This window comes from Capsaspora owczarzaki (genome assembly GCF_000151315.2).
Source record: "Capsaspora owczarzaki ATCC 30864 unplaced genomic scaffold supercont2.2, whole genome shotgun sequence".
In the NCBI taxonomy this organism is placed as follows: domain Eukaryota; class Filasterea; order Ministeriida; family Capsasporidae; genus Capsaspora; species Capsaspora owczarzaki.
The window spans coordinates 1,531,238-1,546,257 of record NW_011887293.1 but is presented as its reverse complement, the minus strand read 5'-3'; the positions used below and the strand labels follow the sequence as shown (position 1 = coordinate 1,546,257).

Genomic DNA, 15,020 nt, shown 5'->3' with positions numbered 1-15,020 from the left:
GAACGGAAATGAGTTTCTTGGAGCATGATGATCGTGGCGTCCTTGCCGAGCGTTTCGGCCAAGGACGGTTGGAAAGCCAGGGCCATGGGGGATTCCGGAAACAGGGAAGGCCTCACGGTCTTGGCATTCCAACTACAGATTTTGATGGGAGGAACCGACATCTTCATCCGGAGCGCCGGGAGGCGCGGAGGATTGGTCGGATGGCAGGCTGGTGACCTGCGAGGAGGACTGCTCAACATGCGTGGTGGACTCGGAATGGTCGACCCGACGGCTTTTGTTGACGTGACCTTCAGGAGAGCTGTCTGCCGAGTGGAGGCGGACGCGCGTCGATGAGGGAGTGGCGAGGCCCTCAGACTGCGACTGGGACGCTGTGGACGGGTGCATCGCTGTGTGCACCCCCGCCGAAAAGGGAGTGGAGGCGCTCGATGACAGCGACCACTGGGGGAAAATGGAAATAGACCCGGCACGGCTGCGAGACACAGTTGGCGTGGAGCTGGCGGACGGAGTCCTAGAGCTCGCAGATGGAGTGCTGGCGCTAGCGGGCCTGGGGTGGGCCACTGCAGCGCCGGTCGAGTTTGCACGAATGCGCGCAGCGTCCGAGTCGGCTGGTGCGGCAGCTGGGGCCGTGGGCGCAGCCGTGCGGGAGGGGCCAGACGCAGAGGCAGGCGCACCCGAGGGAGCAGAAGGGCCAGCAGCCGACGGTGCCGGAGCCGCGGCAGCAGGCGCGGCAGAGGAGGGAGATGATGCGGCCTGACGGGCTGCTACGTTAGAGGCAGCGCCAGGAGCGGTCGCAGAGGAGAGAAGAGCCTGCGCAATGGATTGAGATGGTGCGAGGCTTGAGGTGCTCGTGGCCGACGCTGAGGTCGACGGCTGAGATGATTGGCTCGCGGAGACAGCGTGAGCAGTGCGCTGGGGGTGCGCGCTGGAACGAGAGCCGCGCTTCCTCTTGAGCTTGCTGGGGTTGTGGCTGCAGAACCTGGGGTTGTGGTGGCCGGAGAGGCCCTTGCCGAGGCACCAGCTACACGCCGGGGCCTGGGTGCACTTTTCTCTGGTGTGCTCGGTGGTCTTGCAGTAGCAGCAGCCATGCAGTTGGTTTTTGCAGGAGAGGAAGACATGGTCATCTTTGCCGATGGCGATGGAATAGGGAACTCGCTTGGCATACTCCTTCAGCTGCGACTCGTCGCCGAAGGCCACCAGGTGCCCGGAGCCGTCGTTGAACCCGTCTTTGGTAAGGGTGAACTTGAGCTCAGAGAAGTTGATTCCCAAAGCCTTGGAGAACATCTTGCAGAGGTTCTCTGCAGGAGTGGCATATGGGTAGTTGCGGAAATGGACCTGAAAGGTGAAAACAGGTGTGGACGGCCTGATGGTGGCCTTGCCAACCGTAATGCCGCTTAAGGCGAGGGTGCTAGCGTGATCCGCTCGAGTCACCGTGAAAAGGAAGTAAGCAGCCCTCTCGATAATGATGGGCTGGGGGTTGAATTGGGAGCGAGCAGCATTGGCAAGCGCGGTCAGATCCAGAGTGGGATGTTCTCTCTTGTAGATTTTGAACACGGTATCCTTGTAGAACTCCGGCAGGGACGTAAAGTCCAAGGGAGGTACGAGGCCTCCATGGTCAACCGTTGTTCGGCGGGAGGCTGCGCTGGCGTAGCTCATTGAGGGCGCCGCGTGCGAGGACGACGCAGCGTTCGAGCTCGCCGCGGTGGGCTGGGAGCTGGGATGCTGTTGTTGAGAGAGGTTTGCACTCGAGCTCGGGGGAGCGAGGGCGGTGGAGGGGGCGGCGGCAGCAGGAGCAGCTGAAGGCGCCATGAAATTGGTGATCAACACTTGCTGCGGCGCGCGGGGTTGAGCGGTTGCGTCCAGGTCCGCTGGATGCGCGGCGTTGGCGGGACCGCCTGATGTGTCCATCGGGGAGGCCACGGCGCCAGGCATGGGGAAGAGAGGGGGAGAAGAGGGAAGAGGGAGAGAAAGGAGGAAAGAAGAGAAAAAAGAAAAAGGCAAAAGGAGAGAAAATCAAGGGGGAAAAAAGAGGACTCCTTCTGTTATGGATTGATGTGTATCTGTATTTGGAGTGTGTTCACTCGTCGCTTTGTATAAATGAAGTCGCTTGTTTTCCGATTATTACTCTCATCATCAACCCATTACCCGGATCTTCGTGGAACGATCTCTGATCATAACACCCTGAACAAAATACAAACACAGCCCGAAGCGAATTTCCCAGCTCTCACGGAGACTTCAAATGTTGGCAAAGATCGATTTCCACGTTTGCGAAGATTTACGTTATGAAGGACGCAGTGGTGAAAGAAGACCAAAATCCAAAGCAAAAAAAGGCATATGCACCCAGCGTGAATCGAACACGCTACCTCGACATTACTAGTGTCGCGCTCTGCCAATTGAGCTATGGGAGCGACGAGTGAGTTGCTGGGTAAAACTGGTGACCAATGCAGATTGGATCGATGTTCATTATTGTCCATTTTGTAAGACCTTGGTAGGGTTAGCCAGGCAATGTTGTTGTAGAAAAGTGTGTTTGAATTCCAAATGCATGCAAACAATACAAAGACATCAACGCCGAGTCTTCTTAGCAAAGAGCGACCCAGCCGGGACCGCAGAGCCTGCGGGTCCTGACACATTTGTTGTCACGAGCATGACAGTTTGCCAGTACCAGCGATCAACAGCTGATAATGTGCGGTTTTGGTTAACACACGGGTAGAGGGCAAGCTGACTTTGACACTTTGGTCGAGTCAATCCAGATCACTTCTTTTCCCCGTTTCAAGCTTTATTATAGAACAACAAAGAAAAAAGAACGTCGGATATGAGACCGTCGAATCGTCAATAACACCAAAAAAGACATGCATGAGGAGTGCTCAAGAACTCACAGAGGAGCTCGAACAGATGATCAGCCGAGTCGATGCTGGAAAGATCAGGGATTCCGTACCTAGACACCACGAAAGACATGTTGCTAGCCATTGCGGCTCACTCACAAATAGCCGGCTGGCGCTGGGATAGCACACTGTCGTAAGGAGTGACAATACCGCTAACCACGCGGAACGCGGTCCTTGCGGATTGTTAGGATCCCGGACTGGAAACCTAACCTCAGTGCCTTGTGCCAGAATAGTGACGTGGTGATGGGCAGCGGAGGGCCAGCGCCTACCAGCCGTTGAAGGCCGAAGTATCTTTGCACCTCCTGCTTGTGGCTCAGGTCGGCTGATCATCTGTTCGAGCTCGGCTGTTCGCCCTCGATCCGTGTTGCCTGCAACCCACACTCGCCCGAGCACGACGCCCCTCTAGGTGCCAACGGTCGGCGGCAAGTACAAACAAACGACAAGCAGCGAAATCCTCGCCAACTCGGGATACTGCTACGTCCACCATCTCAGGACCATTGATGGGGACGAAGAGCGATACCGGACAAAGCCTGAAATCGAGAGCGGCATCAGCCACCCAGACGCTCGCAAGGCCGCCCAATGGGCCCACGCGAAGCTCATCCCACAGTTGCAGCTCGACCAACTGCTGGAGCACGAAGGCCCTGAACCGGCACTACGCTGGGGAAAGACGCCAGACGGAGTCCTACGCAGCTTCCATCTCGAGCTCATCCAGGACGACAAGAAAGAGCTTTTCGGGCAACCGCACCACGTTCACGAGGATGGCACCATCGACCAAATGCCTGAACAGGCCAAAGTCGTAGACCCACTCGAAATCCAAGAAGCCGTAGTCATCAAACGAAACAAACAACACCGGCTCATCGGCTTGTTGACCGAACTCGACATCAGCCCAACACGCATCATCCTGAAGGGCCGAAAAGGAGCCAACCACACGCCCATGCTCGTGTCGGCGCCAGGACTGCGGATCAAGAAGCTCCATAAGCTGCTCACCAAAGCGAGGCCCGAGCCCAAGCAGCTCGCTAGCTGGAGAAGGCTCCCGGAGCAATGGGTCTACATTGCCAAACTGTCTTGCTCCCCGCTGGTGGAGCGCAAATAAAGCGCACTGCTATGGAGAATCGCGGACGACACGGAGTGGCTGGGCTGCCACGCCGCGTCGTATCTCCGCCGAAAAGACCCCGAAACAGCAAAAAGCAAACTCAACTCAGGCGAACTCGACTGCCCACACTGCCGAAGACCAGGCAAAGAGGAGACTTGGCCTCACATGATCGTGGAATGCCCACTCGCGGAAGCAGTGTGGGACGAAGCAAAGACGATCTTCAAGCGCGCTCACGGCTTTTGGTTCCCGGGCATGACGACTTCAAAATGCTCGGACCTTGGCGCACACACCGATACGAACTACTCATTGTGGACAAGAAGCACGACCACTCCCGCTCGTGTCTCACCATCTTGATCCACCTGGCCAGATGGTCACTCTGGACGTTGCGGTGCCGAGCTCGCTTCGACCACGCAACCATCCACCCGACTCATGCCGTTGCGCACTTCCGAAGCCTTGTTCTCAATCGCGAGGCAAGACACCTTCACGTGCCGCAAAAATAAAGAACTCATGACTAGCCCAACGCACTCGCAATCGAGCCCGACTCGACCCTCCAAAAGCTGATTCTCGTCCTCTGTGACGATCAACATGTTTGACTAGAGCTGCGTACGCCAATACCAACGGCGCCCAGCGAACTTTTGTTGTTATGACGGCGTGAGTACTGGTAAATACAAATACACATCGGTTTAAAAAAATTTGAAAGCACTGAGCTGCCATTCCAATTCCAGACGACTACATCAACGCCGAGTCCTCTTCGCAAAGAACCCTGCGAGTCCTGATAGTATGACACAGGTACTCTACATGCATTTAACGACGAGCGATTCGAATACCACATCTCGGGCAGACTTGCTGGGTTGAACCTGAACTTGCCAACCCACGCGCGCGGATACGAGTGTAGAATCGACAATAGTCGCTTCCGCAGCGCATTCGTATCGAACAGCACCTTGCTCATCTCGGACAATCAAATCAAAGCCGCTGCTGCCGTTGCTGTTGAAACCGTTTCCCATATCACGAAGCGCTTGAATTGCTTTTACACGGATTGAATTCCCATTAACGCCTTGAGGCAGTGTGACTTTCAGAATATGCTCGAGGGAGTCATCATCAAACTGGCATCGCTTGATGTGCTGCACGCCTTGCCAGTATTGCGCTTCGTCCATAATGATGTCGGCAATCTCGGCTGGTAATGCTGGTAGAAATGTAGACTGATCCTCTAGCGCCGGTCCGCTGGTCAGCAAGCAAAATACGGTCTGAAGGTCGTCAGCGGTTGCGAGGCGTGGAAGTAAGGAGAGTGCAAGAGGGTTAATCTGGTCGTAAACGCTGCCAACGAACAAGCACCATAAATGAGCAATTGGAAAGCGCACTCCATTGGTTGGAAGCAGCTCATTGGAGCTTCAATGGCCTCGATTGGCAAGGACAACTTAACTTGCGCAGGGCTGGCTGTGCGTTTGCTGATTGCTTGAGAGCAAGTATTGCTAATGACATTATTCCGCATTAGACTGTTGAGCAACGCGAGTGAGTGAGCAGGGTGTGTGGATGACCCTGGCTCATAGTCAAAGCGCGTGACACCGTACAAAACATTCACAAGCTTCGGGTTCATCTTGAACGCTTCGGTAATCGCCTGGGCTCCAGCATCGCCAATCAGATGGTCTTCCAAACTGTGCGTTCCATCCATCAGCTAGCTCTCTGCGCCAATTGGAACTATGAGGGATAGCTGTCTTACTAGAGCCGGGACATCGTCGAGTTCACCTTGAGTGCGCGCTCCCGCATTGCCAATCTCATTCTCATTCAAACTAGTCCACACAATCAGTGCGCACTCTGTGCACCCTCTGCTGAATCATCCACTCACAAGCATCAGTAAAATGAGATGCTTTACAAGAGGTCAGTCAGCCTTGTGTTGACCTTGAGTGCTTCAGCGATTGCCTGCCCTCCAGCATCACCAATCTGATTCTGCTTAAGCCTGTCCATTCTCTCCATTCGTGAGCACTCTGAATTCAATCTACTGGATCACACCTGCACAAGCATCAGTGGAAAGTGATACGCCTTACAAAAAACACCGCAATGTCGAGTTCACTTTGAGTGCATCAGCAATCGCCCGCGCACCATCTTCGCCAATGCAATTCCGGTTCAGCCTGTCCGTCCCATTCACCACTGAGCACTCTGAATGCCCTCTGCTGGATCACCCACTCAGATGCATCAGCCATAGTGAGAGACCTTACTTGAGCCAAGTCAGCGTGTTTGACTTTGAGTGTCTCGGCAATCGCCCGCGCTCCAGTTTCTCCAATCTGATTCTCATCCAGACTGTTCATCTCCTCCAATAGTGAGCCAGCCACAATTAATGTCCTTGGCTGAAGCCATCCACTCATATTCATCAGCGTCGTGTTCACTTTGAGTGCTTCAGCGATTAACTACTTCCTCATTAACTACCACCGGCTGTCAGAGTCAGTGCAATGTCATGCCCCACTGGCATGCCACTCTACTCCATCTCCGACAGACCTCCACTGTGCTGAATACGGTATTGCGGCTACACCGCACAGAACCAAAAACAACTTCCCCATCGTTACACCAGCCTGACAAAACACACACAAATACTTGTTAGGGATTGAGTTTGCCCTCCCAAAACCAACTGACCTAAAAAGGTACAATGTCAACTCGTCGAAGTTGACATGGGCAAATTGGTTAGATACCTAACACCGCGACTTTTCGCACTTGACTCGGTACTTGAACCCCCGCCTACCCAGTTCCTTTTGAGCATAAGCTGTAGATGACATCATCGTCGTCATTTTGAGGGTAAAAGCGGCGATCTCAGAGGCAATGGGGGACTCTCCGGACTGAAATTGAGCTGGACAAAGGGGCCGTAACCTCGAGTTTTCAGCCGAAGCTCGGCTTGGTTGCAAACCTGCCGCCGTCCATGTACACACGAGTGTACCTGAACATTCTTCGGTACTTCAGACCAATCTGGGCGGCGATGGCGGGCCGAGAGACGCTGTACTCTCATCGAGCATTCACGTTAACACACATGATCCCAGGGCCCGGCCTTCCCTCCATCAACGGCACCAAACACGCCTTGTTGGGTTTTGGAAGTGATCCTAAGCACTTGTGCAATGTGCAGGTAGAGGGTGGAGTGGAATGACGTGATTCTGGTGGTGGAAAGCATGAATTGATTGAAAAGTGGCAAATTTTTCGTGAAACAAAATTGCCAAAACTTCTTCTTTTCGGCCTCCCTCCTTCTCTGACGGAGCTCAATCTTCCAAATGACAGTGTATTTTGTATGTGCACAAGGTCTGACAACTACTGTAGGGGGAGAGGGTGGGGCATGGGTGCCGGAACATAGTGAACTACCATTCTTCACGAACTTTTTCGGGGGATAGTAATATGAACCAACAAGCTTGTTCCTTGACTCAAGAGGTAGAGACCGCCTAACTTGTTCATGCGAAGAGCACCTTGCGTCTCAACAGCCAAACGCACGTGTACATGTTCACAGCCTTCTTCAATCCCAGCTCTGGCTCTCCAGCACCTTTCCGTTGGACCTTCTAGTCCCAGTGTTATGGAGACCAACCAGGCATGGCAATTCCTTCGAACGACTTGTCCTTCCATGACCGACCGCGTTGGTGGAAAACCCACATGGCTTCTTCCAATCTTGCCCCAGAAATGGCTGACCTCGAGGCGCGTCGACGTCTTCACGCGTCTACGCTCTTGGGCGACTTGACTACACTTGTTCATCTCGCGGCTGGCGCGCGAGGCCTGCTACTTGGAACACGGCTCGGACCAAGCAGCACGAGACCGCGTGGACCTGCACTTCCTTCGACCGCCACAGCATCAGCGGCCGAGTGCCAGAGTCCACCTCACCATCACCGATCACATCCAACCGACGTCAGGTGGCCCTCGTTGATTGCGCACTATGTGAGACGACTCCGATTCCCACGGGATGGGGCTTAGAGCTATTGGCCAGGTAACGTCGATTGATTGATACAAAATGCGCAATGACAACTATCCAAAAGCATCCAAATACACCAGAATATGCTCGCATCATCCATCTTTTCGAGCCTCCATTTCGTCAGTACGCATGCTTATCTTACTAGAGCTCTTTGTCATGCAACTCGCGCTGTCTCTGGGTCATAGAGGGGGTGCTTCTAATTCCGAACAAAACCTATTTCGCTGCCTTGTTTCGATAGTAATACATACGATATGGTTTAGTGATACTATGGTTAGACGGAGGGGTTGATCGCACGTCTCGGGTCGGCAGGGCGCCGGTCGTCAGTTTGGCTCGTTTTGCTGGACATGCATTACGCGTGTTCGGAATTAAAAGCATTTCGCTAGTGGACGCGCCCATACTCATCTGAGCGGGCCCCTCGCCCTACTGGCATGTGACATCAACCTAGACTCTCCGACTGGTAGCAAAGAGAGGGCATGGAACATCGCCGGGGCGGCTGCAGGCCCGTTGAACAACCAAATGGCCTGAAAAGCCCGAAAGTGCATCTCGCGAGCAGACGCGGTCCTAGCCGCCTCCTTTTGCGCGGAAAGTGATACATGCAACATGTTTGTTTATTCTATGAACAGGCGGGGGCGATGGTTGCACTGCAGGAGCAAAGTCAACGCGTTGACAAGTTCATCAGTCGAGACGGTGCGTGCCCAGCCTGAATCGAGGTTTCGAGCCCCGCTCGTTGTGAAATGCAATCGCATACATCGTCTTCGTGATTGTGCATAATCGCGGGCTGGACGCACATGCGAAAATTTTCCACGATGGATCGGGCTCGAGTGAATGCCCCGTCGCTGCCGCTCTGTGTGTCACTGCGCCGCACGTGCACGACTCTATGATCAGCATCGTCCCACATACTCCCATCTGTATCATTATTGGCGCCGGAAATGGCACAGGAGCTGTCCTGGGCTGCTGTGCTGCTCATTGCGCATTTCCTCCCACAGGACCAGCAGTCACTGTCTGCACCGACACTCGCAGCACAACTCTGCCGCCTCGGTCTCTACCTCCATCGATAAAAAAGACTGGGTTTACTATAGTTTCAAGCGGGGAAGCGGATTAGAGGCTTCTACATCGACTAGTGGCTCAAAAACACTCTTGTTCGGAATTAAAATCAGGGGCGTAATGGTGGCCCAGTCAAAAAATTCTGTTCGGAATTAGAGACGCCTCTCTACTCTGATACGACAATATTGCTGAGAGAAGAAGAAACAAAAAAGCACTGAAATGAAAAACAAAACCAGGTTCGTTTCAAAGCGTCATTCTACTCTCTATCTCCTCCTCATCTTTGTGTTTGCTTGCAATTGTCCATTTCGATGGAATGCAAGGATTGGAAACTGGGAAGGCGAAGCTTTGGTTTGCTTGTTTGGTTTTTTTTGTTTGTTTGTTTGTTTTGTTTTGTTTTGTTTGTTTTGTTTTGTTTTGTTGGTCAGCAAGCAAGTGGCCGACACCACCGTCCAGCCGTTCTTTACGCTGGATTTGCTGCTGCTGCTGTTTGCCATTTGCTCCTTGCTGCTGACAATCAAGGCTCTCTTCAAGTCGTACAAAGGAACAACACATCACCTACTGATACTTATCGTCCCTCATCCGACCCTCAGTAGCACGTCTCACAAATAAGCAAGCAGCCCAAACTAAAGCAAAAAAAAAAATCACGAACAATCCAGCTACTGCATTTCTGCAGTTTAAAAACTACACTTTCTCATCCTCCTCCAATCGCGCGTATCTCGATTGGACAATATGTCATTATATCTCAGAATACTACAAGTCGAGAAAAGAAGCACGAAACACCGCGAAAAGACACGCAAACGGTGAGAACAAGCTCACTCGTTTCCTGTTATTGCCTGTCCTGTCGCTGCATTGGCCTCTTTTGCCCCGCTCGTTGCTTTGAATAATACTAGATGGAGTGGAAAAAACTGTTTGACCAAAATTCGGCGTATTTTCTTCCGAAATTCGGAAAAAAATTTTCCACTGTGGCGAAACATGAAGTCGGCCGCAGGCGTTCTTTGAGCGCTAGGTTTCCACGGTGCTACTACCACTGGACTGAAATTTCTGCGACACTTTTTGAGCATAACTGCACGACAATGAATGCGCTAATCACCATACTTCAAATTTTTATCACAGGCCGGGATCAAGCTCGCGGAAGTGACACCCATCGTTGCAAACAACGCAACAACCGATCAACGCTCGTTTTTCAGCGCACACCGCACGCTTGACGTCAGCGTTCACTTGTATTACATTTGAATGATTTTTGACACGCATTGGTGTGCAGCGAGGACCGAGTGCCGCAAGACTGCCAGCGGTACAAGTAAGGGAAGTGACCGATTTGAGCTCACTTTTGTTTTCATGTCTGAAGATTGGGGTTGATTTCAGCGGTGCATCTGCACCAAGTGCGCAACCGCCGTTGAAGCGGATCCATGAAACAAGCAAACCCAAGCATCCGGAAGTTGGCAGAACACCGACCCAGTGAGAACGTTCGGTCTGCAGAACTTTGGACAACAATTTTCCATCGTGAAATTCGATCGTTTTGATTGTGCGCGTCCCTGGCTTCAACAGCAGCAATTTCTCGTGATATTTACGCATGATTTATCGTCTTCAATACTTGGCGTCTGTCAGAAACCCGACCACACTCATACACATACCACGCCGCAGCTCAATCTTGCCCAAAAAAACAAAAAACCAAAAAAAAAAAAAACCAAAAAAAAAAAACAAAACCAAAAAAAACAAAAAAAAAAACAACACCCAGTTCAATCTGTCACTCGGCCTCTCAGCTACGCCGTCAACTCAAACAAGTGTGCTTCAGCTCCGAACCTGAGGGAGCAGTGAAATCCAAGTTCAGTGTCAGTCTCAGTCTCAGTTTTACTGTCTTTTTTTTTTTTTTTTTTTTTTTTTGTGGTCAGTCCTCCGTCACACTCACTGTTGCTGTCTTGTGCGGGTTTGTGACAATGCCGCTCAAGCGCAGTGCGAGTGTGATGGGCGAGAATCTTGCACCGCCGACGGAAGCGACGACTGCCGCGATTGCTGCTGCGAATGCCGCGATCGGTTACGACTCGCCGTAAGCCCCACCAAGAGGATGATTGTCAGCCATCCATCCAACTGTCGTGCCATTGCGTGATGAACTGAGTGATGTTGTATTGCACAAAACAAACAGAGCGAGCCAGCCAGCCGCGTTCGTGCCCAGCGCAGACGACGCAGGCAACCGAGGAGCAACGTCTGGCGCTGCTGGACTGACATTGGCGAGCCAGGACGAGGAGGAGGCGCACAGTGCACGAGTCAAGCGGGTGCGCATCAACGAGCCAGCAGACACAGCAGACACAGCAGACACAGCAGCGCACTGCTCGCTTGCAAGTGTGCCCGAGGCCGACACAGCGGACGAGCAAGGCGGTCCAGCGCAGACCTCTACTCCAATGGTCGTCCACTCGGACCCAAGGACTGCTCCACGACCAGCGTCGCGTCGGAAAGAGAAGGAGCAGCGTCAAGAATGTACTCCAAGTGCGCTGACGGACGAAGCGGTGGACGAGGTGGATCGCATGCGACTCGTGGACGAAATGCTGTCGCCTGCCGACGCCGCTCAGTTTCGCACCCAGCTCGCCAATCCGCGCAATTCTTATCTCAACCTGCTGCGGCCACACTCAAGAAAGCTCGGCGAAAAGTTTGCTGCTCGCGATGGATCGATGAAGCAGTTTGCTAGCCTGCGACTCTCGTACTTTGATTACAAGCGACAGCTCGCAAAAGATCGGTTTTACACAAGGTATGCGTATTGTGCGCTCGTCTGTTATTGTGCTGTGCCATGACAGGGTACATTTGATGTGGTTTGGTTGCCTTTGCTTGTCACTCAATCCATTTTTTTTTTTGTTTTTGCACTGGTGAATTTGCAATTAACGACAGATCTCTATGCCGGACCCAGCTTGAAGACAATCGAGTGGTATGCGTTGTGACTCTGCAACGCGGCAATCACATGATTTCACAAGGCTACACGTATGGCAGCAATGTTGTTCTCATGCCCGAGGAAGCAATCTACTTGCTAGATCGAGGGCGAATCGATATTGTACACGAAGGCCGTCGATTATCTGTTCAAGAAGCAATTGCCGTATTATGCCACGGAGAGCTTGCCATGGAAACGCTGCAGGTAATAGTCAAGCGCCTTTTTTTTTTTTGGTTTTTTTTTGGTTTTTTGATTTTTTTTTCTGGTTGTTGTTGTTGTTGTTGTTGTTTTGGTTTTGTGTGTGTCTCTGTTCTTGGTTCTCATTGTTTGCCTTGGCTTTTCCTCGTCTGGCATGCACGATGTGCTCTAGCTTTTTATTCACCTGAAGCGGTTGGGCTATGTCGTTCGTCGCTTCTCCCATCCAGTTAAGAGCTCCTTGATTGATTCCCTCACCCCAGAAACACCAGCGGCAGCCAACGTCCAGCCCCGCACACGAGAAGAACTGACCAAAAGTGATCAGTCTGTCTTTGACAAAACCATTGCCTTTGGTGTCCCAGAGCGGGCACCGAGCACCGAAAAGCGTGGTCCAACTCAGCCCCTCCTGTCCCCCGCCACATTTGCAAGCGGTGCGTCACTGGCCGACGCACTCAAGCAAGCTGCGCTCGTTCAGTCTCGGCACCCGTTCAGCTTGGTCGGAACGCGGCCGTCTACCGCATCGAATCTGACGGACAACCAGCGTCGCAAAATTCTGGGATTTGCCGACACCCGTTTGCACTTTATTCAGTTCGATGTGTACAAGCCGCAACAAGCCTTCCGAAAGAGTGCGCCTGGAGCACCAGACTTTCGTGTTGTAGTATGCAAGTACGTGTGTGGCGAGCTATGTTTTTTATTTTTTGTGGTCGTGGTGTCTGCTGCGGCTCGTGAACTGACTGCGTTGGCCATGCTGCAGATACAGCGATCCCCCGCCTTCTTTCTCTCGGTTGCAGGAACTTGCCTGCCTGTCTTACCCGGTGCCCATCAAGTATGCCGTATTGAGTGGGAACAGTCTCTCGTTTTATGGCTTTGTCAACACCATCTTGCCTCGAATGTCTTTGGAGGCATCAGTTCAAGTCAAGCCGCGTGCTAGTCAGGTCCCCTCGTCCTCCGAGACCATTCCCTCTGCACCGGCGTGCCAGGCGAGTTCGGTGGCTTTCATCCTCTAATCCAAAGCCTGTCTGTGTCCAGTCTCGGCTCGCATTCATTCATGCTTCTCCCGCACGCTCTTCTATTGTCACATTTACTCAGATGCCTTTTGCTCATGTAAATTTAGTTAAAGTTCGATTTTTTTTTTTTTTTTTTTTTTTTTTTTTGCGCAAAGTAACCTAATCGCAATCCGCCAACTCGTCATACCGCAACGACTGTCCTCGTGCCTGGAGTAAACGCTCAGCACACGCCATGTGAATGTGTAACGGATCACAAGAGCCAGCTTGTGTGAAAAGGGACCGACTTTGCCGATAATGAGAAAGCCAGGCAGTCTCAGCATCGTGGCGCTCGGCTGATGAAATATCAGAGCCATTCAACTGAACGAGCGCTGGATATCGCGCAATAACAAGCATTCGCGACTCTTCTTGAGCAGGTACCACGCGACTGGCCGATGCGGTGCCATCAGCCCAGTCCAAGGTGGCTTCCAAGGTGGCTTCCGAGTGGATTCGAAACAGCTCGGGAAGTTGGTAAATCGGGTTTTCGGCCACTCGAAGCTCCGCTAGAGCTGGAAAGACCGATAGAACGGCATCCAAGCCAGCCCAGCTTGCAATGGAGTTTTGCGCCAAAACAACTTGACGCACTTTGGGGAACAATTTCGGCTCTGAGTCGCCATTCGCTTGACCTTGCTCCAACGAAGAATACAAGCTGCTGTTGCTGCTGCTGCTGGTGTTGTTGACGCCGCTCGTGCTATTGCATTCTTGCGAGGTTGCGTCAGCAAGGCGGTTGTTCCGAAGGTTGAGACGTGTGAGCTGCGGCATCCAACCAACAGCTCGTGCCAACGACGCCAAATCACTCAGCGTTCCATTGCTCAAGTCCAGGCTCTCTACAGACAACCCAAGCGCCGACTGACTGAGAAGATCATGCTCGACCTCGGTGAGCGACGCCGTCCAATCGGCGATGGCATCGTGGCTCAAGCTCAGCGACTTGACATGGCGGAAGAGTGGCAAGCTGAGCAGCACGGCAAGGGTCGTCCAATCCGTCTTGACGCCGCCCAGAAAGAGATCTCGAATGGCCGGTGCTCTGTCCGTGTGGTGGATGCCACGAGGCGGCGTTGGCTCGGAGCTGAGCGCGTGCACAGGTGGAGCGCTCCCAAACCAACGCTCGTGGTCTGGCCCCATCAGCGAGTGCAAATGCTCCATCGAGTGCAGGCGCTGCAGCTTTGGGTTGTGTGCCAAGCTGAGTGTCTGCAGAGCTGGCAGCCAGCGGCAGATTGCGAGTACGTCGCCAAATGATGTCAGCTGTGCGCCACTGAGATCGAGCTCGGTGACCTTTGGAAACAGCCCGTCGAGCTCCCGGTACGCGTCGAGCGAGTATCCCGTGCACTGGAGCGCAGTATTGGCCACGCTGACAATGCCCAGGCGTCCCAGCATGGCGCGCCTGAATGCATCGCCCTTGATTGCTGTTGTCGGCGTTTGAGCGTCATCATTCACGGTTTGGTTTGCGATTACTTGAGCAGCGACTCGAGCGCCAGCAGCGACAGTCTCGGGCTGGATTGTCCGAGCGTGCCCATCGTGGTCCTCCTCCTTTGCAGCAGCAGCGGTCGTTGAAGTGGCGTGCGGGGTCTGCGTTGAGCGGCTGTCCTGCACGAGAGTGAACGCAGCAGCGTCCTCCTGCTCCATGTCCTGGTCATCCTGGCTGACTCTGCCCTTGTTCTTGTTCTTGTTCTTGCCATTGCTGGGCTGAGTGTCTGTGCGAGCCACGCGGAAGAGCATCATGTCGCCACTCGGGATGTACATCAGTGGATCGCTGCAGTACTTGTCCAGCACAGCGTCCATGAAACGGAGACCTGTTGCGTGGCGCTCCATTGGAAAGACGACTGACTGACTGAAATATCATCCGAGTGAGATTGTGAGGTTGATTCGTCAGAAGAACCCTGCCCCCAATGCATTTTGCGATTCGTCGAAAATCTCAGAATCT

General features: G+C 53.0%; 6 protein-coding genes and 1 non-coding gene across 7 annotated transcripts; 3 read left to right on the top strand and 4 right to left on the bottom strand.

Annotated features, from left to right (window-relative positions):
* Positions 1 to 155: 155 nt before the first annotated feature.
* CAOG_08535 (hypothetical protein) lies at positions 156 to 1,929 on the bottom strand (the record flags this gene model as incomplete). Its single annotated transcript, XM_011271814.1, has 1 exon — positions 156 to 1,929. A coding segment is annotated over one exon (1,774 nt), but the record flags the coding sequence as incomplete, so codon positions are not given.
* Positions 1,930 to 2,332: 403 nt separating this feature from the next.
* Positions 2,333 to 2,405, bottom strand: CAOG_09356. Its single transcript has one exon. It is a non-coding gene; the product is annotated as a tRNA-Thr (tRNA).
* Positions 2,406 to 2,950: 545 nt separating this feature from the next.
* On the top strand, positions 2,951 to 3,972 carry CAOG_01661 (hypothetical protein; the record flags this gene model as incomplete). Its single annotated transcript, XM_004364472.1, has 3 exons — positions 2,951 to 3,012; positions 3,142 to 3,196; positions 3,286 to 3,972. The coding sequence occupies 3 exons, from the start codon at positions 2,951 to 2,953 to the stop codon at positions 3,970 to 3,972; spliced, it is 804 nt and encodes a 267-aa protein (XP_004364529.1).
* A 794-nt stretch (positions 3,973 to 4,766) lies between these two features.
* On the bottom strand, positions 4,767 to 6,262 carry CAOG_01660 (hypothetical protein; the record flags this gene model as incomplete). The annotated part of the gene is made up of 6 exons (XM_004364471.1): positions 4,767 to 5,286; positions 5,541 to 5,624; positions 5,690 to 5,743; positions 5,843 to 5,926; positions 6,015 to 6,098; positions 6,186 to 6,262. The coding sequence occupies 6 exons, from the start codon at positions 6,260 to 6,262 to the stop codon at positions 4,767 to 4,769; spliced, it is 903 nt and encodes a 300-aa protein (XP_004364528.1).
* A 1,328-nt stretch (positions 6,263 to 7,590) lies between these two features.
* On the top strand, positions 7,591 to 7,905 carry CAOG_01659 (hypothetical protein; the record flags this gene model as incomplete). The annotated part of the gene is made up of 1 exon (XM_004364470.1): positions 7,591 to 7,905. One exon carries the CDS (start codon positions 7,591 to 7,593, stop codon positions 7,903 to 7,905), a length of 315 nt encoding a protein of 104 aa, XP_004364527.1.
* Positions 7,906 to 10,806: 2,901 nt separating this feature from the next.
* CAOG_01658 (hypothetical protein) lies at positions 10,807 to 13,182 on the top strand. The gene is made up of 5 exons (XM_004364469.2): positions 10,807 to 10,991; positions 11,088 to 11,687; positions 11,825 to 12,065; positions 12,232 to 12,722; positions 12,811 to 13,182. The coding sequence occupies exons 1-5, from the start codon at positions 10,882 to 10,884 to the stop codon at positions 13,061 to 13,063; spliced, it is 1,695 nt and encodes a 564-aa protein (XP_004364526.1). The 5' UTR covers positions 10,807 to 10,881; the 3' UTR covers positions 13,064 to 13,182.
* On the bottom strand, positions 13,182 to 14,908 carry CAOG_01657 (hypothetical protein; the record flags this gene model as incomplete). Its single annotated transcript, XM_004364468.2, has 1 exon — positions 13,182 to 14,908. One exon carries the CDS (start codon positions 14,906 to 14,908, stop codon positions 13,223 to 13,225), a length of 1,686 nt encoding a protein of 561 aa, XP_004364525.1. The 3' UTR covers positions 13,182 to 13,222.
* Between the last annotated feature and the right edge of the window lie 112 nt (positions 14,909 to 15,020).